The sequence below is a fragment of the Bubalus bubalis genome, chromosome 7 (genome assembly GCF_019923935.1).
Source record: "Bubalus bubalis isolate 160015118507 breed Murrah chromosome 7, NDDB_SH_1, whole genome shotgun sequence".
In the NCBI taxonomy this organism is placed as follows: Eukaryota; Metazoa; Chordata; class Mammalia; order Artiodactyla; family Bovidae; genus Bubalus; species Bubalus bubalis.
The window spans coordinates 56,846,333-56,867,404 of NC_059163.1; the positions used below are offsets into that span (position 1 = coordinate 56,846,333).

General features: G+C 40.5%; 1 protein-coding gene across 21 annotated transcripts in view; it reads right to left on the reverse strand.

The window, feature by feature from the left end:
• The window catches only part of LIMCH1 (LIM and calponin homology domains 1), a 352,260-nt gene that overhangs the window by 66,532 nt on the left and 264,656 nt on the right, over positions 1-21,072 (reverse strand). For 10 of the 21 annotated variants that reach the window (XM_025290118.3, XM_025290122.3, XM_025290121.3 and 7 more), the window contains 6 exons: positions 19,587-19,782; positions 13,855-14,107; positions 12,531-12,797; positions 4,079-4,381; positions 984-1,226; positions 139-471 (listed from right to left, as the gene is read on the reverse strand). In XM_025290118.3, coding sequence (XP_025145903.3) covers positions 139-471; positions 984-1,226; positions 4,079-4,381; positions 12,531-12,797; positions 13,855-14,107; positions 19,587-19,782 — 1,595 coding nt within the window. Of the gene's footprint in view, positions 1-138; positions 472-983; positions 1,227-4,078; positions 4,382-12,530; positions 12,798-13,854; positions 14,108-19,586; positions 19,783-20,142; positions 20,339-21,072 lie in introns of those variants that run through there. The other 11 variants (XM_025290132.3, XM_025290129.3, XM_025290131.3 and 8 more) reach the window with 5 other exon arrangements.

Consider the following 21,072-nt stretch of genomic DNA (forward strand, 5'->3'; position numbering starts at 1 on the left):
CCCTTCTCTGCCAACCAGCAAAAGCGCCTGTTAAAACTTTGTCATCTCTGGGGGTTCCTTTAACGTGAGTCAGCGAACCCTTTAAAAGCAGCAGTGATTCCCATGCAGACCTCCTTGCACATGTAATGGTGAAAATACCTGCAGTCATTCTGTGGATTAAGCATGCGGTCTTCCTTTAAGTTGGGCATGGCCGCTGAGGCAGCAGACACAGAACATGTGTGAGTCTTGCTGTCGGGACTGATGCCTTCCTCTGCATCCTCCCTCGGCCCCGCCCTGCCAATGCTGAGCCGCTTCCACGTCTGCTGATCTATCTCTGTCACTGGTCCAAAGTGCACGAACTTTTGCCTAGGGCTGCTGGAAGCTTTCTTATAGGCCTTTGCCTTGCGGCTGGCAAAGTCATCCCGGATGGCAGTTTCCGCTTTAATTTCTGGTGAAGGCTCAGGGGCACACGTGTGCTCTACATCTCCATCCCTAGTCAGAACCGGAAATAAGTTCCAAAGGTTTCTAAGGTGAGCACAGATCATGGAAGAGTTTTTAAAATATAGTGGATGTATGAAAAATACTTGGATGGCTAAAGCAGAATTGCTTTTGCAGTAATCAATCAAATGAAGAAATGATCATTGCCTTGCCTGGGTAAAGAGTGCTTTTCTACAGCTTTTAAAATATCACTTCCAATGCCATAAATGACAGCATAAGAAAATCTTAGGTACTATGAAATAATTAAAATGATTTACAAGTCAAGTTTAAATTCCTTACAAATAAACAAGCCTATTGAAATATGCATTCACAATAAGTCGGTTGAATTAAAAAGGATGTTTCCTTGTAATTTTTAGTATTAAGAAGTTTTAACCATGCAAAATATGCTCTGTGTTTTGAGAGGTATTTCTTTTTTTCTGGCCATGAAAATAAAGAGTGATAGAATGATAAGTGTTTGATTTGCTCAAAGTTAAATGATACCACTGTTAGGGGGAACCACGACACACCTCGTCTTTTCTGACACTTTCAGTCTCTCCCATGTCTCCAGGTCGGCTTCTGTTATACTGGCAACCGTGATAAAGCTTGGGGCCTCACGGTGAGGGCCGAGCCTGCCCTGAATTCTCCGCTGGGCCAGGTCATCCTTGTATAGATCCGGCACCTTCCTGAGTCCCGCTTCTGCAGGTTCACTTTCCTGGGCCCGCACAATACAGGTCACCCTTGACTTCACCTCTTCTGTCTGGCCCTGGTTTCTGTTGATTTGGTCCAGGCCCCCACATCATCAGAAAAATCAGGTTTCAGGAAGAGGAGCAGATAAACAGAATGTCAAGCACAGAAATTCAGAGGCTGAGCACAGAACGGAATGATGGAATGATGCAAGCACCTTTCCTCTCTCAAAAATATGGAATCAATTGTAGCCTGGATTACTATGCTACCCTTTTGACACTGTAACGAGACAGAGTTTTCCACCAGATTACAGTCTCTAGCTTAGTTTAAGAAGAGAAGCCAGGGTTTGCCATAAGAATATTAGAGATGGGAATGAGATTTCAGTTTGACAGTAATGAAGCCCAATTCCCACACTATTCAAGTTACTATAATGAATTCAAGTTTTCTTATTGAATCCCTGAGCCCTCTTGGAATGTCTTTTATTGCAGCAGTAAAATGTTAGTAACAAACTCTGCATGATCCAAATTCTAGGATTAGCGTGGAGATAGCTGGAACATTGCTCACGTATTAAACATCTCAACCATAAACCTTCGTAGGTATGCCAGAAAGTATGATTAGGTCAATGCTTAACAGAAAGGTTCAATGTTCAAATTCAGTCTCTGACTTCTAATAGCATTCACTGCTGCTGCTGCTGCTGCTAAGTTGCTTCAGTTGTGTCTGACTCTGTGCAACCCCATAGACGTCAGCCCACCAGGCTCCCCCGTCCCTGGGATTCTCCAGGCAAGAATTCTGGACTGGGTTGCCATTTCCTTCTCCAATTCATGAAAGTGAAAAGTGAAAGTGAAGTTGCTCAGTCGTATCTGACTCTTAGAGACCCCATGGACTGCAGCCCACCAGGCTCCTCCATCCATGGGATTTTCCAGGCAAGAGTACCGGAGTGGAGTGCCATTGCCTTCTCCGATAGCATTCATTAGGTCTGGTTAATGTACACTTGACGAACAGAGAGGTATCCTCTCTACTTGTATCCACAGGGGCAATACCCATTTGTTTCTTATGTCAATAACTGTTCATCTTTATTAATGATAAATCTGATACTTTCTCTTTTTTATATACAGAGATATTTTAATTAGCTATTTCTTTAAGCTTTCTGGCAAATTTTGTTTTATTTTTTTAACTTTTTTGGCCTCAGGGCAAGGTATGTGGGATCTTAATTCCCCAATCAGGGATCGAACCTGTGTCCCCTGCATTGGAAGACTGATTCTTAACCACTGGACCGTGAGGGAAGTGGCCTGATATTTTCAATTGTTCCCATAAGAAATGAACATTAAATGGCTAATGTTGACAATATTATAATTTAAACTAAAACTGTGGCATCTACGTGCATAAACATTCCATTGCATTAAAAGTCAGTTTCTAACTAAATATGTTCCCTGAGATAGAAGTTTTTAGAAATGTACATAAATAGGGCTATTCATTTTTTTCAAACTAAATCACCTGGATGAGTTGGTGTATTTACAGAGTCTATGCAAATAGGAAGGCTACAGAATTTTCTATTTGCTTTCAGTGGAAGGAAGGGCACAGCAAAAAGTCACCAGGGGGCTCTCTCTTTTTTTTTTTTTTTCAACAGTTCTTTGAAGCTGTCTAGAGAGCTCATGGGCTGTGTCCCCATAAACAGATGCAGGTGACAACAGACAAATGGGGCTGGAAATGTCAGGAATTAAAATGGCATGCAGGAGAAAGGAAAAGAGGGAGGTACAAAAGCTACTCCCTTTCCTAACTCAAATTGCTGATCCCCATCAATATGTCTTGATGCTACTCAGTTATCCAGAAGTTTTTGTTCCACCAGCAGCAACTAAATCCCTCCCACAAGGCCCTCTGAGAATGGTGTGTTACAAGGCATGCCAACAAGAACTGCAGAGACCAAGAGCCTCCTGAAGCTAGAATGCGTCCTATAAAAACTGTGCCAGGTCTTCTATGCTCTAATCCCTGTTTATGTCCAGATCTTTGTATCTGGTGCTTCCTAAATAAAATACTAAAATACAATGGAAATCATGAACTACTCCACTGATCTCAATACTCTGCCCAAAGAACCACTTTAATTGTGTAAAATACAGTTGAAGTATTTATATTCTTCGTTCAATAGATTATAAACCTCTTAAGTGATAGGCAGAAATATGGCAATTAAATTAAGATGTGAACTTTGATTTTGATATAAAGGAAAAGAATGATGAACTCTGCCCATGGAAATTTAGCAGGCTGAACTGATTTCGTATCCCTCTTGGGATAAAAATCACTGGTCAAATCTATTTCATTAAATTTTCCTTTCCTTAATTATGAAGATGGAAGAAAAGCTGGGACAAGGAAACTCACTTAAAAATAATTTCCATGACAGAATGAATAGAAGTGTGTTATATATCTGAGGACTATTTTTTAATGAGAAGTCTCCATCATCAGATGTCTAGGTGATCATGTTGCTGTGAGGGAAGAAACAGCAAGCCTCCTTTTTTTCCCCTTCCAATATCTGAAAGGCACTAATGAGATAGAAGGGTTCATAGCTAAGGGATAACTGTGATTTCTGCCTGCTGACGGATGAAGCAGCCTGGAGAGGTGGCTGTTCCCGCCCCATGTCACAGAATGCCAGTCTGTGAACCAGCACCCATGTGTGGTATGGATATAGCACACCTGCATGCTTGGGCTCCAAGTTTATTCGGTGAACTCAGCCCCGTTTTGGACATGGTCATTCTGCTCCCTGCCATGTGAACTTAGAAGAGATCAGCTATCTGGAATTCCACTTCAAAATAAACCACCATTACTGATTACATGTAATCAAGGCAGGAATTAGAGGAATGGGGGCCAGAGTAGGGGCTATAATTCAAATCACCTTCACCTAATTATATTCTCTCCCTCTTTCACACACACACGCACACAGAGTGCACACCTTTTATGTTCTAGAGTTTTCTTTTCTGAGATTCCCTTTGAGTGTTGTTTGCTGCCATCTGATTTCTCTGCCTCTTTTTTTCGGTAAGGCCCATAGAGGAGTTGATTCAATGGCACCATTGGCTTTGTCTGGTTCATCCTTACTCTCCTGGCAGCAAAGTCATCTTTCTCAAGATCAGGCAGTCGACATGCAACTTCATCTTCTGATTCTGAATCTCTGCCGTGTTGGTGGACCAGGAAAGGGTTTTCTTTACGAAGGATAATATTTCGAACAGCTTCTTTCTCATCATTTAATTGCTTTTGACTGATAGAGCAAAATTAAATGGAACTCCACATGTGATCAGACCCAAACAGTTTTTAAATCCCCATTGTCAGGCAGACAACTGTCTTGTTAGTGAAAGGTCTTCTCAATATTGTTAGTCCAGATGACATCTGTTTACTACTTTAATCCAGCGTTGCAGAGAGTTAGGGTGGGTTTCAAAAGCTGGAATTTAGCCAGCTACTAGCAATACTAAGCATTCATTTAACTTGCAGCGCCCCATCAGCATGAGAAAGACAGGATCCTAAATGGCTCTGAAAGTGACAATCCAAATTCTTTCATGAAATTGAGAAAAATAAGAAGCATTTAAAAAATATTTTTATGACTTTGTGGGTTTTTTTTTTATTTTTTTGGTTGCTGTTGTTGGTTTTCTTTTTTTTTTTTTTTTTTGGCTGCACTGCACAGCATGTGGGATCTTAGTTCCCCGACTAGGGGTCAAATCCACACCCCCTGCATTGGAAGCACCCAGTTTAACCACTGGACCACTAGGGAAATCCCAAGAAGCATTTTTTTGTTATGTTTTTTCTTTAGCACATTAGTAATGCACCCAATAGGTACTCAATTTATTTTGACTGACAGGGCAAAAATCTGAGCCACCAAGGAACTAATCTGGGGGAATGCCAATGAATGCAGCCATGCAGCGGCACGCCTAGGATGTGTACCGGGTTGCAACGTGTAAGGATGATCTTCCTACAAAGCTGCGCTAGCCTGAAACATCTGGGATAGTCCAGGACCATTCATAGAATGGACTCAGGCACAAAAGCTTATCTTGCCCTGCTCCCTCCCACCAGCAATCCTTTCTTCAGGTTTTACCCCCACTGTTTTCCATCTTTCAGCTCTTCTTTGTCATATGCTAGATGTCAAGTGAATTGTGTTAAGGCATTCTGTCAAAATGTTTACTTAGGACTATTTTCATTTTCAAAGAAATCTTGAAAGCCCCAAACGTGAAATTCTTGGAGAAATGCAGTTTAATGGTGGACTATTAGGACTTTTTTATGCTTTTTGCTTTTGTCGGGGGCAGGCAGGGTGAGAATACAGTTGATGGTGCCTTTTCAGCCTTGCTTCTAAATCATAATAAAATATTAAAACTTAAAAAATGATTTATTATCTTTTCAGTTCATAGAGATGATAAGTAAATACAATATCTTGGTTTCTAAAGGAAGTTCACCTACTTTGTATCCAATTTCTGAGAGAGGATTAACAGTAAATTTTTCATGCTCATGGGACAGGTCAGCTCAAAAATGAACACAGGAGGAATTAGGTTGGCTAAGAGCAAGGAAATACTGTCTCCACTGGGTGACCAGGTGGCCCACTGTCTGCTGCAGAGGAGGCCGTCAGCTTAAGGGGGCAGCAGGCCCTGACTTCTGGAAAATCAAAATCAAAATCATGCCCAGAAAACTCTTTCTCCCTGCTGACCACTGTTCTCAATAGAATTTTAAATCATGGAATTTAGAGGTTAATGGGTGATGCTCCTTGAATAAATTTATTTCTTTAAAAAAATTTTTAATTGAAATATAGTTGATTTACAATGTTGTGTTAGCTTCAGGTGTATAGCAAAGAGATAGTTATATATACATATTGTATATATATATACATATATATACATGTTTTATATATTAATATATATACTTTTTAAGCTTCCTTTCCATTAAAATTACTATACTGAGTATCATTCCCTGTGCTATACAGTAGGTCCTTGTTGTCTAGTTTATACATAGTGATGTGTATCTATTAATCCCAAACTCCTAATCTATCCTTCCCTCTCTTTTTTATTTGATAACTATAAGTTTGTTTTCTATGTCCGTGAGTTTCTGTTTTGTAAATGAGTTCATTTTATCATTTTTTTGATTCCACATATACATGATATCATATGATATCACATTTCTTTTTCTCGGTATGACTTGCTTCACTTAGTATGATAATCTCTAGGTCCATCCATGTTGCTGCAAATTAAATTTATTTCTTAATATATGCAATACTGCCCTTTAAGCATCCCTGCTCTTCATCTCCTGCCTGGCCCCTCTTGGACTGTGTTGACTCTCTTCCCTGCCTCCCTAGCCAACAAGTCTGGCAAGAACCAACTGGCATTGGCTGACTGTGGCCATAAAGAATGGTCAGTGGGAAATGAGAGGCCACTGAATCAATCTCTTCAAAAACTCATTATTTAAAAAGCACAGTGATGATGATAAAGAGGGTGGTTCATTCTTATGGAGCACCCACCATGCGCTAGAATTCTTTATAGTGTTAATTCGTTTAACTCTAATACTAGCCTTGTAATGGTAGTGGGATTAGCACCCCCATATTATAGAGGGGAAACTGAGATTACGAGAAGAAATTTGCCCAGGGTCAAAGCGCCATTGCTTAAGTTACAATTCAAACCCAGGCAGTTTGGTTCCACAGGTCCTGTTCTTAACCACTCTACTATTCATTAAACAAAAGATATCTCCAGCAACAGTTTTGAAAGTGGAGCATCATGTAAAAAATAAGGCATTATCATTACTATGGAAGTAGGAGACAGGGTATTTTGGTTACTAAATAAAGGGATCCTGTGAGCTGTGCTCAGAATGGAGTTGTGATTGGCATTGCTATTTGCAGATGGCAATGCTCAGCCAGGATTGACAATAGAATGCTAACTAATCATACCTTACAGAGCTTGCACAGCACTTCACACAGTTTACAAAGCCCTTTCAAACTCATTATCTCATCTCATCCGGAGCAGACCCCGAGCTTGAAGCTCTCAAGTCCAAAAGCAACAGTCCTTCTACTTTCTGACCATAGTCCTGGGCTTCAATCTCTCCCAACTCAGGCAGAATTTTATGGGATAAAACATATGCATTTATGCAAACAGCCGTGCCAGTTTGAGCAAGGAGAATCTACTGCCTTATGCATCATGTGAATCCAGCTAGGCTACAAATTCCCTGGGGTGTTTCTTTTTAGGCTAAATGCCCAGTGTGGCAGGACTCATTTCAAATGATCTCAGTTTAGATATGCAGGCTTAAAAAGAGGGGGTGAATAAAGCTTTCCGTATCATTGGCCACTTAAAGCCACTCCCTGCCCACTTGAAAAATGATCATAATGATATTCTGCTAATTGCTTGAATCCTGTAAATTCAGAGCTTCAAGGCAGACTCAGAAAGAGAAAAAATTTAATGACATAAATTCTGGGTTGGCACTGTTGGCTATGAAGTAATAAATAATGTATATAAGACAAATAAGAAGGCTTATGCTCACAGGTATCTAGTTAGCAAAACATTTAAATGACTTTTTATAATGTGCCCTTCTTTTCTGAAGGTCAGTTTATTGTAAACCCTCAGTATACTCTACTTTGTTTTTTAATAATTACAATAGCTCTGAAGAGCTAGTATATTCCAGATACATTAGCATTCAAGACAACCCTGTAAAACTGGAATTATGATGACCACTTTGCAGAGGGGAATGTTGAGGTTTCCAGTTATGGTCATCTGAATGTAGGTAAAGTAAGTACATTTAGGTGGCAGACTTCGGCTATCTGGCTTGATATTCGTGGGGGAGGTTTGGCACTATTTTTTCAGAGTTATTCATAGATGAGTTGTGTTGAAGAAGAGGTTCCTCAGTGGGCCCAGCTCATTGCTTTACTTAGGAGGAATACAGTCCAATGTGACATGAGAAATGCCAAGCCTTGCCTCCAACCTGGCAACTCTGTCCTGAAACAAGTAAGGCTATCTTTGTAGGAGAGACTGTGGGCTCTGAGCAGGTGAGGGGGAAGAAAAGCCCTTGTCTCAAAGCTTCTGAGGCTTATATATTTCAAAGTGAGTGAGATAATGATTTCAACTGAGGAAGAGCTGGCATTTTCTTTCACTCCCTTTTACTTAGTGCACAAGCAACCAGCTCAGACCAGCAGTCAGTTTGTTCTATTGAAAGAAACCGGGTTCTCCAGAAAAGCCTGTCAGGCCTCCTGGGAACATCACGGGCAATACCAGAGACCTCCCTGGTTCACGCAGTGCCCAACCAGGGCAGTTACATCCAGAGTCACAGAGGTTCACACACATCCTGTGTCTGCCTGGTCCCTGATCCCCCGGAATCTGTTCAGTGACACACAGGCATCTGGTAAGGAGGAATACGTGTCTGGCACTTAGCTGCATCTGCTCTTCCTCCGAAGACTTCTAAAATGTCTATTGTTCCTTGGAGGGCTTTTCCCCCTCTCTGTGATTAATTACTATGTGCCTGAGAAGATCCACAGACTAGTAGAAAAGACTGAGTGCTGAAACATATGAAAACAATTAGAAAAGAAGTCCAATCACGTGAAACCTATAATTCAGTTCAAAAACAAGTTTACTTCTCCAATGGGAAACACCAAGTTGGAGAATTCAAATCTCCATGGCATTTTAATTCAGGGGAAGTGAATCTTAGTTCTTATTTTATCCTCTTAAACACAGAAATCCCAGCTTCTCTGGCAGAGTCTCATATTTGGGGGGTAATTAAGCTAACTACATCATAAACTAAAATCATAAACATGGAAGGAAAAGTAGTTTATGCATTTCTGACTTCAATGGCAGACATATTTAATAAGAAAGACCTACTCTGTCCCATGGTGCTAAGATACCTCCTAACATATTCTTTGACAGGAAGCCTGGGACTTCTTGACTAGAAAACTCATGCACTTTTGCTCATTTTTATATGGTATTAAAAATAATTCAAGGAGGTGTTTGAGAATACTTGTGACACAGCAACCAAAAACTGGCCTACAAAAGTCAGGCCTTCCTCTCATCTACACGTCTCCTTCTTCGCCTGTACCTCATTCTCTCCCCAGCTCTGCAAACACAGACTTTCTCAGCTCAGAAATAGGCACAAGAAGTATCTGGTGCCTCTTGTTGAGTTCCAAGATGTGGTGGCCAGAATGCATTTGGATTGCAAAGACAGGAGACTGAAGTTAAAATGCCTTAAGAGACATCAGCATATTGAAATGTTTCATAGTCTTATTTTCCAGACACCAAGAATCCTTTCCTTCTTCATGATATGCATTTCATTCCAGTTAAGCTACTTTCTGCCTCATTAAAAGCAGGATCCAAAATGTGGATAAATTTAGGATGGCCGTTGACTCTGTTGTGGGCTGCAAAAAGTAAGTGACAAAGACACAGACAGGGCAGGCTGGTGGCATGGTATATATAAAACTTTTATGAGAGAGCTAGCAGCTGAAAAATCTATCTAACAAATGAATTCTGGGTGTTTTGAGCAGCTGTGTTGTGTTGCTATTGGGAACATTCTCTGGGAATATGCATGATTTTCCTGAACTCCATTTTAAATGCTAAGTCAGTAGCTCTAAAGTATGACATTAACTGACATCTGCAGATGTTAACTGACCTGCAAATTTCTGCTTAATAGAGCTAACTTGGATAAAATATGGAAAAATTATGCCAGATCCCAGGAACATGGACAGGAGCAAAAATTATGACACAAATATACTATTACTCTTCAATTTCAGAATTCATGGTTGTAGACTAACTACGATTCTAGGTCTGTGCACAGGATGGGAGCTGTCATAAAAGATTGCACTGTTTTATCAGAAAATAAACTTCCAGTTACTGAAGAGGCATAGGACACTCGTGGAATCCCCAGCCTTTGCCCACTCTCTTCTCTTCTCCACGTCACCACGATTCCAGGGTGTGCCGAGTTCTCTTCCAGTCTCTGCCCACTTGTCTCCCCTTGCTCTTTTGCATACTCTAAAGATGACATGTCCATGGGACCTCAAAGAGTTGGACATGCCCCAGCGACTGAACAACAACTGTAACAACAAAGATGACATGGGGAGGCTCCTCAAAATGTAAAAATAGAACTAGATCTAGCAATCCCATTTCTGGGTATATATGCAAAAGAACTCAAACCAGGACTCCCAAAGGGATCTTAGCACTCCCACATCATTATTCATAATATGCAAGATGTGGGAACAACCGAAGTGTCTATCAAGGGATGAACAAGGCTGTGTACATGCATACAACGGAATATTATTAAGCCTTAAACAAGAATTAAATTTTGTAATATGTGACAACATGGATGAACTTCGAGGACATTAAGTGAAATAAGCCAGTCATAAAAAGAAAAAAATGGCATGATTCCACTTACATGAAGTAGTTAAAATGGTCAAATACAGAGAATCAAAGAATGGCATGGTGGTCACGAGGGATGGAGGGAGGGTGAAATAGGGATTGCTAATCAATAGGCATAAAGTTTCAGTTAAGCAGGCTGAATACATTCTGGGAATCTGGTGTACAACATTGTACCTATAGTTAACGACTCTGTATTGGGCAGTTAAAGATTTGTTCAGAGTGTAGGTCTCATACCAAGTCTTCTTACCACAATAAAACATTTTTTTTAAAGCACAAAAGTAAATGACAGAAGATATGAGGGACTTTATAGGAAAAAAAACAACCTGAGCAGCCAATACACATGCTGTGACCGTCAGCAGCATTAGTAATCATGGAAAAAAATCCATTTTTTTAAAAATGAGATTTTAAAACTCAAACATTGGCAATTTTTGAAAATAACAAGAAAAATAATAAAAAAAAGATGATGGTGTCTTTGGTAACTTTTAGTTGCAGACTTCACAGATGTAATAAAAATGAAGGTATGTGTGTCAAGGAAATTAAGATTAAAGCGTGTTTTTTTTTTTTTTTTAATAAATCCACTCTCTTATCTGTATCACTTATTACTTATTTCCACAGTGCCCCAGGCTTGAAGACAGAAGCAGGAAAAGCTGAAAACTGGTAAGAGGATATACTCCATTTTGATATTCTCAGCACCTAGCCTGGTCTTTGATATACATAGATGCTCAAATGATGCTGAAACAGCATGTGTCTCAAAAGGTCTCTGAACTGCAATTTAAAGACTATCTGGATTTATTTCTAAGATGTTATGACATTACCCTTTATAATTTTAGAAACCCTGAGAGTTTCTTGTAGCACAAGTACAGTTTTATGTCAGAGTTTTCTAGAAGCACATACACATTTAGGACAGACATGTTTATCTGTGGGATACCACAGACAGGAAGAATTATATCCTTGGTGTTTTATCAATACAAAGCTACTCTAAGATTAAATCCATATAAGCCAGTTCTGGAATTTTCAGTGAAGATCTAGACCACAGCATAACCACACACGGAGTTGTACAGAGGGATGGAAAACGTTCCATCAAATGTGTGGGAGGCAACGGGGATGCGGTGGTCAGAGAACATCTGAAAGTGGCCACCAGGTCAGCAGTAACTGGCTCAGAGGCTGTTAAGTAACTTACTTTCACTGATCCTCAGTTTATTCTGCTTGAAGAAAATGGGCATATCACCTACCTTTCAGGATTCAATGACAGAGCAAGTGGCAAAGGAATTTCAATTGTCAAACTGTTATGAGTTACAATTTGTCCAATAAATTTTGGTCTCACTCTCATTTGTTAGGATCTTCGTGGCTATTACATGACAAAAATTAATCAGCTTCTGCAAACACCACGTGAAACTGTACAACTATACTTCTCTGTGACTTCAGCTGCTGAGGGTCTCCATCTCTCGTGTAACTCGAGGCCACCAGGACTGTATACCAGTGCCTTTGTTACAATTAAGAGAAGTAATTACTCCATCCTTCGTTTTTGAATCAACAAGTTTTAGAAATGAGTCAAATAAACCTAATTGTACTTACTACTCCCTTGGGACAAAGAAAGTAAGCAGATTTTTGTCAGCCAGCCACTCTTCCTAAAGACAGTGCTTCCCATGCCAAAGGAACTATTTTCTAGTGATGTGTAAAGGAAGATAAGAGCCATTTAGGAGTAGTGTGAAAATTAACAAGCCATAAACAATTGAAAAATAAGATGTTATTGCCAGATATATCCTGTAGCCCACAAGTGACTGACCACACATACTTGACCAGGACAAGGTCTACTCAAGCAGCACGAAGCTCACTCTTTACCTCCATTTAAAATAACCAAAAATTCAGCAGAGACAGGCCTGAAGGCAAAGACGATTAGCTATTTCTATTTGCTCCAAGTAGGAAATAATGATGCAACGGGTAAAGCAGGAAGTGGGAAAACAAGATGGAAACTCCACCACATCAGACAGATTCCAAAGTCCCGGGCATGCACAAAGCCAGCCAGGCCAGTCTTTGGCCTGCACAGCTAACCTGGCAAAGCGCTGTGCTGCGGGCAGGACCTTGATTCCGGCTTGCTCCAGCCTTCTGCGCTTTTGCATTTCAGCAGCAGCTTTCTCTTCAGACTTGGGAGCTGGTGCCCCCACAGCCCCCTCTGGAGGAGGCTGCTCCTTCCCACAACTGGTGGGTAGTTCTGACCCACCATCAGGAGGCTTCCCACTGGTGTCCATTTGGCTGATGGGGTCCTCTTCACAAGGAGACCCCACTTCACCTTCCTCTTCCTCTATTGTTTCAGGATAGCTAGTGAGTTGGACAACATAATTGGCCAAACTAACACACTAGGCTGGGGAGCAGATCATAGATCAGCTCCTGGTCATTCCGATATTACTTCCACTTGAAAAAAAGAATCATAGTATGCAATACTATTCTGGTAATGTGAAGAAAATTAAATGTAGCCATTTGTTAATTAATACAACGCATCATAATCTCTACACTGATTGAAAGCTATTTCAAACTTGATAGGCAAAAACCTTTTCTGCCAGAAAGGCAAAATTCATGTTTTGTTCAATAACTACAACTTTTAATAAAATGTTTACTCAATGGAAAATCATAGATAATAAAGGTAGACTATAAGAAATAACCAAGCAATGATCAGGATGGTTTTACTAAAAGGATTAGACCAGACTATAAGTTTCTTTTATTAGACTGTAAAGTTCTTGAAGGCAAAGACTCTATCTTACCTTCTATTGGATCCCCAAAGCCTAAAAGATCTACTACCTAGCACATGGTAGATGCTCAATAAATATATTCTTACTGAATAAATGAATGAAGAAGTACAAAAACATAATCAGAGATTAGGGGAAAGACTGCTTGCTTCCCTAAAGAGATGAGAAGTCCAATGCTTCTTCCATTTCATTATGACTGTTTGTTTCTACCTATGACTCAGCCATGTTCATGCATCCCTTACATAATGCTTGCGCTTATGTCCAGATAAACTTTGGTGTAGATAAAAGGTCTTATTATATCTGATCTAACAGACTGGGAGTCAGACAGTCTCCCGAGAAGGATATGGATGACAGATCTGTTCTCAATGTCCTGATGACAGAGTTGGTTTCAAAAGTCTACTCATTAGCCCAGTGTTGGTTGAATACCTACTGTGTGCCAGGCACAGTTGTAGGTGCCTTCGTGAAGCTTCTATCCTATTGTGACGATCTGTCTCTGAAGGTCTGTTCTTCCCACCTCCATCTGTAATCTCACATCAATGGTCTACAGTGGCTCTTGGGGCTCATTCATATCCAGGGGCCCGTAGTTCCTATTATCACAAGCCATGACAGGAGCAGCACAGCCCAGGTCTTACCTGAAGGGCCTCTCCCCACCCAGGGGGGAGGTGGCGGTACTCCAGCTCTTCCGATATTCCTCTCGCTCCGCCTTTTTCTTTCTCAGAGGCGCGGGGACATAGGCTGTCTGGTTGCTCTTGTTGGGGAGGTACTGGTTAAAAGGCACTGCTGATTTCGGCTCACCGTGGGACGTCCGCCTCGCAGACATGTCATCCTTCTTCACATCAGGCAGCTTCCGATGGGGCAGGTCGGATTCAGAGTCGCTCCCCCTCCCTGGGGAGAGAGGACGGGGGCTGAGAGAGTGTGCCGGGCTAGCAATAAAATTCCAAATGGCAAGTATACAGTATGGGGGATGTGGTTAAACAAATCTAGAGTATCAGTTGAAGTTAGTCCACTCTGGGAAAAGCTCTCAATTCTAATCAGGAAAGAAAAAAAGTCAAAATTAAAAAAAAAAAAAGTAAGCTTAGCTGTGTCTGAGAATTACAATTAACAACACATTTGCAATAGGACTATACGCCTGCTCAGATTCTGCAAGTCTCAGAAGAAAAGATAAATTTATGGAGTTTTTACACAGCACCTGTTGTTGCATGTCTTACTCTGCACTAGATATTCTGACAAATAAGAATTATAAAAGATTTATAATCCTTTGTCTTTGAGGTATCTTTAACCAATTCATGAAACACCTGGAGAATATCAGTTATAATCAAGGAGCACAAACATATAAGAACTATAGGAATTCAGAAAAATGATCAGTATGGATTATACCAAGAGTTTGCCTTCCAGGAAATGGCTTGAGTTATACTAAATGCATATTCCTCTATATCAGAGCCCTTCCTGGTACCCAGAGCTGGAGGCAGTTTTTTTCCTGTGAACACTATGGCCCGATGATCTATTTTTCTTCTGGCACTTTATACTTTCTATTTTGTATTTTGAGAACAGGGCTTTGTACCCTTCACAGTACTTATCACACGGTTTGTGCACACAGTGGATATACTCAAACGATCACACAAATCAATGTATCAGTCTAGCTTAAAAAGCATTCTATACAAGACAAAGGAATTCAACGTTACCAACATCAGTCTTTCACTGGGCAGTATCCAAATTATGCTGTATCCTTGTTTCCTGAGTCTCATCTCATCAGATTTCTAACATCCATTAGACTGAAACTGTCATTGAAATACGCCCTACTGTGACAGGCAGCCACCATCTGAATGCTGGTTGAAAACTCTTACTGAGTGCCTTATAAAAAGGTCCAACTCCACTGACAGCAAACAGAAATTGACCTCTTTACATTTGTGAAAAGAACCTTAAACTGAAAGTCGAGAGATGTGGCAGCCTAGCGAAGTGGGCAGTGCAGGTGGTTAAGTCAGATCCACTTCGTACTGAGCTCTGCCACTCACTAGCTATGTTACTTTGGCCTTGGTCACCGCACCACTCCAAGCCTCAGTTTTCCAGTCTATAATATAGTGAGGATAATAGTATCACCTACTTTGTAGCACTGTTGGGAGGATCAGATACGTGTGAAACAGTACTTGCTCCTGCGTAAGTGCTTAACAAACTGACTACTCTTTATGCTATAATGGTTCTGGATCTGTCACTGATGAGCTGTGGGCTCCCAGGCTTGTCTCTAATACACCTGCTCATGCTTTTCTGTAAAAATGGGAATGAAATAACTTGCCCTGGAGATTAAATGATTTAATGGCTTTTAAACAACGGTAAAAGTTAAAAGCATTGACCATAAACAAGTTGTTCATTGTTGCAGATGAAATGTTCAGTTTATGAATTATTCATGTCACTGGCTTTTAGCCTCCCTTCTGGAGTTTTGACCATTTCATGACTTGTTGGTTTTTGATTCATAACTTAGTTCCCTTCTCACCCCAAGTCTTTTATCACGTATATCTGTCTCAGTATCATAATAAAATACTTAGAGCCCTCGGTGAATTGCTTTATAACAAACACTAATACTACCTTACCTTGCCAAGCACTTTGATTTGTTTCCCTATTTGATATTTTCCCCATGATACAGGGGTGAAAACAGAGGCTCAAAGAGACCCAAAGAGCCCCTTTTCCAAGGCTGGTAAGTAACAGCTCAGGACTCCAATTTCTGATCTCCAGATTCCAGCCCAAGAAAGACCCCTGGTTGCTGGAAGGAGAGAAACACAGCCTTGGGGAAAGGAAGGATCAGAGTTTGATAAAAGGATATCATCATCATCATTTGCACTATTGCAGTTTTCTAACTTTGGGCACAATGCCCTCTGCTTAAAGCATCCTGAGGAGGGGAAAACCTGGACTTGGCTGAATAAATGAAGGAAATAAAATGATTCTTCAATTAACTATGAAGGCCTAGCACGGAATAGAGCTGTCTCTATTCACTCGGTTCTAAAACCCTATAATCTATGAAACTTATTTTGGTACAATATCTAAAAACATATTACCTATAATACACTGAGAGTCTCAAAATAGGTTGTTTAACACATAAACAGATCACATTCCCCCTCTCTCCAATTACTCTTTGATAAATGTCTTCAACAGACACTTCAAAGAGTTAATTTACAAATGCCCAGAGGCAAAGTGACTTAGTTGAAAGCAGTGTAACCTTCTGGACTTGGAGACCAGGGTCTAATTTCAGCTCCATCATCACCCTGCCGTGTGACTGGGGAATTTAAGTCCTCTGTTCCTCAGGGTCCTCATTGGAAATAAGGTGATAATACAGCTCTCATCAGTTGTTGTCAGGATTACCTGAGATGTAAAGCACCCAAGTGTTAGAACTCTTCTTATCTCAGGCCAAGACTTCAAAAGATTTTGATTTAATCCTGAAAAGATGAAAATGTACTAGGGTCGCTTCTCCATCTATGCCCAACAGTGCACATAACCATGATGACATCCTTTTATCAAAGTCTGATCCTTCCTTTCCCCTGGGACTACATTTCTCTCCCTTCCAACAACTAGGAGTCTTTCTTTTTTTAAATCTATGTTTACCATATATGGGCTTCCTTAGTGGCTCAGTTGGTAAAGAATCTGCCTGCTATGCAGGAGACCTGGGTTCGATCCCTTGGTAGGGATGATCGATCCCATGGAGAAGGAAATGGCAACCCACTCCAGTACTCTTGCCTAGAGAATTCCATGGACAGAGGAGCCGGGCAGGGATTGCCAAGAGTCAGACATGACTGAGTGACTAACTTTCCCTTTTACTTTACCATATATACCACCAACCCTTTGCTTTTTCATCTTCCTCCAGCACTTTAATTTCTCTCATTCCTTATGTCTCTCCCTTAACTAACCTTTTATATAAGAGATAAGAATATTCATTTAACAAAATGCATTATGTTTATAAAACATGTTCTTAATTTTAAAAGCACCCAAGTGGAAGATTTTGTATTTCCTCTTCAGTGGAGCTCGCCTCAGAAGGCATGTCAGTGAAAGCGAGGGAGGAACTGGGTACCTGTCAAGCAAGACAGAGTGGCTGAATTGACCCTGGTGACCCACAGCTTCCTTACCAGGTGGCTCTTGTGTCCAACCCACAGAATCACGGCACCTCTTATGTGTGTGGCTCTTGACTGTCCCTACTGAATGGGTCTGTGGGCCTCAGTAATAATAAAATGAAAACTCTCTCTCAACCCAATAAGGAGCTGGAAAATTTCATGGTAAGACTTTCCTTAGTTGATTATGAGTCCTAGGAAGTAAATTTTCAAGAATTAAAAAAAAAAAAAAGTTCTTCTAAATTTGGAAGTGTTTATTAGCACTAGCAATCTTCTTGATTACATCACTTAAAAATATACCATAAACTTTAATGAAATACAACATCAATTTGGATTAAATTATACCACAGTTTTAAAGGCAGATAAAAAGTGTTGTTTTTCTTTAAAACCTCATTAGGTCTTGATTAGTTTACAAGAATATGAGCCTGAAGGTATCAGGCTGATTGGTGAAATCTGTGTGTTAAGATGCTCTTTCACGGACGGTGTTTTGTGAAGCTCAATTTCATGTTTTTCTCTACATGGGAAAAACTTATGAAAAGACTCTGGCTTATCAATCTTAATTGTTGCCAATGAAATTATGCCTCAGCACATATTAGTACAATATTAGTAATTACCATCTCAAATCCCTTCAAGATGTGGCCCATTATAAGCTCCGAATCCCTCAAAGCTGGTGACAGAATAAAGGATCCACATTACCAGTTATTAGAAACCAGGATGAGACAATGATAATTCTTTAAAACAATCAAAATAATATGAATGCAATAGTTTAGTTATGATATGTTTCATAAAAGCAAATCTCCCTTTCAGTTATGTTAAAGTTCAATTAGATCATGCAGTTGGTATTGTAACTTCTAATACTGTGGGTGGGACTTACGATGTCATGTAAAATTGTAGAAATGTTTTTCAAGCAGTTCACAATGCACCATGGAATTCTTTAGGAGTCACATACGGTATGGCCCTGAGGCTAATCTATTTGCTGGCAAGTTTAAGTACTAAACAAAAGCATTAGTTCAGTCATGCTAGAATCTGAAAAATCTATTAAGCAAACAGAAAGACGTGTGAGTAAATTAAGCTTTAGGGTATAAGCTTTGGACTCACACTTCTCGAGGCTAACGTTGTCACGCTACTTACACTGATTGGGGGCACTTACAATGTTAGGATGGTTTCTTAACCTAAGATTCATCTGTAAAATATGGCTAAGGAGTGTTTCATAGCCCTGTGAGAGAACTAACTCACATACTGGGTATCTCATAATCTGTGCTAAGCATTAAATGAGATACCAGAGGTCGAGTAATGAACTCAGGACCTGGGCATATTAAATACCCAAGTACTTTGGTGACATAGAATTTTATAACTGGAAGGGGTCTTTTAGCTATAAAATAAAATTTTCATCTCAGACAGAAGACTTAAAGTCTCTAGAAATATTAGCTTCAATCAGAAGCTAATTATTTTTCTAGTAAAAAGAAATAGACACAAATAAAAGAATTCCCCTGAGAGTCTTTCTCCAAGTTTATACATGCAGAGCCAAGCTATCTTCCCTTCTTATTAATAAAAGCACAAAGGCACAAGATAAGTAAGGTAAACAGCTTCTGAAAAAATATGCATTAAATTTACATCAGGTTGCATGCCCATACATTTTTGTAAAGAAAAATGATCATTCCTTTCAGGTGATATAAAATCCAGGAGATGTAAATGAAACCCAGCCTCTGAAGAAACAAGCAGTCTGGGTTGTGTTCAATACATTAAGGACCACCTGCATCGCTCTAGTCAACGGTCAGTTATAAGCATCTAATATTGGCAAAACCATGCCAATTAAAGCTTCACAGTCCCAAGCTTCAGAGCTGTCGTAAGTGTGTGCAGTGTGTTTCCAGTTTGCTGGAAGTTGATCCATTTTCACTTATACAGTGTGGTACTCACTCAAGCATTTCCCTTCCTCGTACCTGGAACATATAAACCTCCAGCACACTTTATGAGCTAATGGTCTGTACAGCGTCTTGATTCACTGAGACCCAGGGAGGAATGATGTAACACATTTTCCAACAGAAGATATGCTCACTGAGGCAATGTTCAAACCAACTGCTGGCAAAGGCAACCCAAATTCTAAGGACCACCAAAAAACAACATTAAGAGATTTTTTTTTTCCTACCAGTTTAGAGTTACCGCAAGGTAAGTATGGAGTCCGCCTTCCCGGTGCCAATCTCTCGGCTGGGAACAAGGCAGCTTTTGTTAGTGTTTGATTCTAAGAAGTGCAGTTTATTAAGGCTCCAACCTACCATCACTGCTTCCCCTGAGGACTACATCTGGCGAAGGAGTCTGCCGGGAACGGGAGCCAAAGGAATCCAGGCTGTCGAAGGAATCATCTCTGCCGTGTCGAGGGGGAGAGAGGGAGTCGCTGCGCTCGGAGTCCCAGCAGTCGATGTAGCCACTGTCTCGAATACTACGTTTAGGGCTCTCAATGTCATCAGTCTCCTGTTCAAGAAGAAAACAAAAGGATTACAGACATTACTGCAACAGACATAGAGCCTATGGATATCAGGAAAATCAGTCCCCAGCAGTCTCCAAAAAATCCTGCATATAGAATCACTGTGGAAAGGCTACAGCAAGCAGTTATCACATTGATTATCATCTGCAAGTCAACATTTCATTCTTCAATCCTTCCCTGCTACAACTTTCTCAATCAGAAAATCACACATATTAAAAAAAAAAAATCCCCAGACATCTCGTAGTCCACAATGTTTAAAAAAAAAATTTGAGAAATTAAGAATAAAAGATAAAGTTTGGATTCACAAGAATACAATAAAAGATGAAAAGAAAAATGAAAACCTTAACCTTGACCCGTCTTTCGGGATCCATAACTGCATGTCTGTTCCGGGACCCAGCCCCAACTGCTTCTGTTTATGCTGTCTGGCTAAGGCACGCAGCATTTGTTTTTGCAGCAGAATCAGTTTCATAAAATCGTGGAGCAGTATGCTCCATCTTCTGCTACCTTGAAGGGAAATTCCTGCTCTGAAAGGGAGCTGTCTTTTCTGGGGCAAAAAGTTAAAAAAAAAAAAAAGGAGTGAAAAATATGCAAAATGCTTTTCCTGATGCTTCAGAAGAATCCAGGCATGCTCTCGCTCTCGGCCAGCTCTTGGCGCTGGGGGAGCTGAAAGCACTTGTGGCTGACCCACATGTTCAGAGCAGTGAAAACAATGGCTGTCTTTGACAGCCTGTGATTATAAATTCTTTCCAGCGCAAGCAGCACATACTAAAACACTGAAACTCCAGCAGAAGAAAGGTCAGTCAAAGCCATCCTCACCCTCATATTATAATAAAAGCCTTGTTCCCGCCAGTGTCTTAGCATTAATTACAAGAGTCCAAGCTGACGAAAACAGAAATAACTCCGGTCACTCAAAGATAAACCTCAGTTTAATCTCTCCCAGACTGTTGCTTAACATCAGGGCTGTGAATGACATCCACAAAGACTGGAAGGTCCCACTGCAGATTTCCTGGGATGCTCAGGCAGGTGCCCTCCACATTCCCCATAGAAAGGAAAAAAACAAATATACTCCATGTTAGCAATTTTTAAACACTGTCTACACTGACTTATATGCACACCACAGCCAGTGTCTTTGTAGGAACTGTGTCCAGCGGCTTCTATCAGTTATAACCTCTGACTCTGACTTTAGTTAGATCCTCTGACTCTCCCCAGTGGAGGGCCCTCTGGGGGGACAGAGTGCCTGTCATTCACAAGGCACACACACATGTTGCATCAGGACT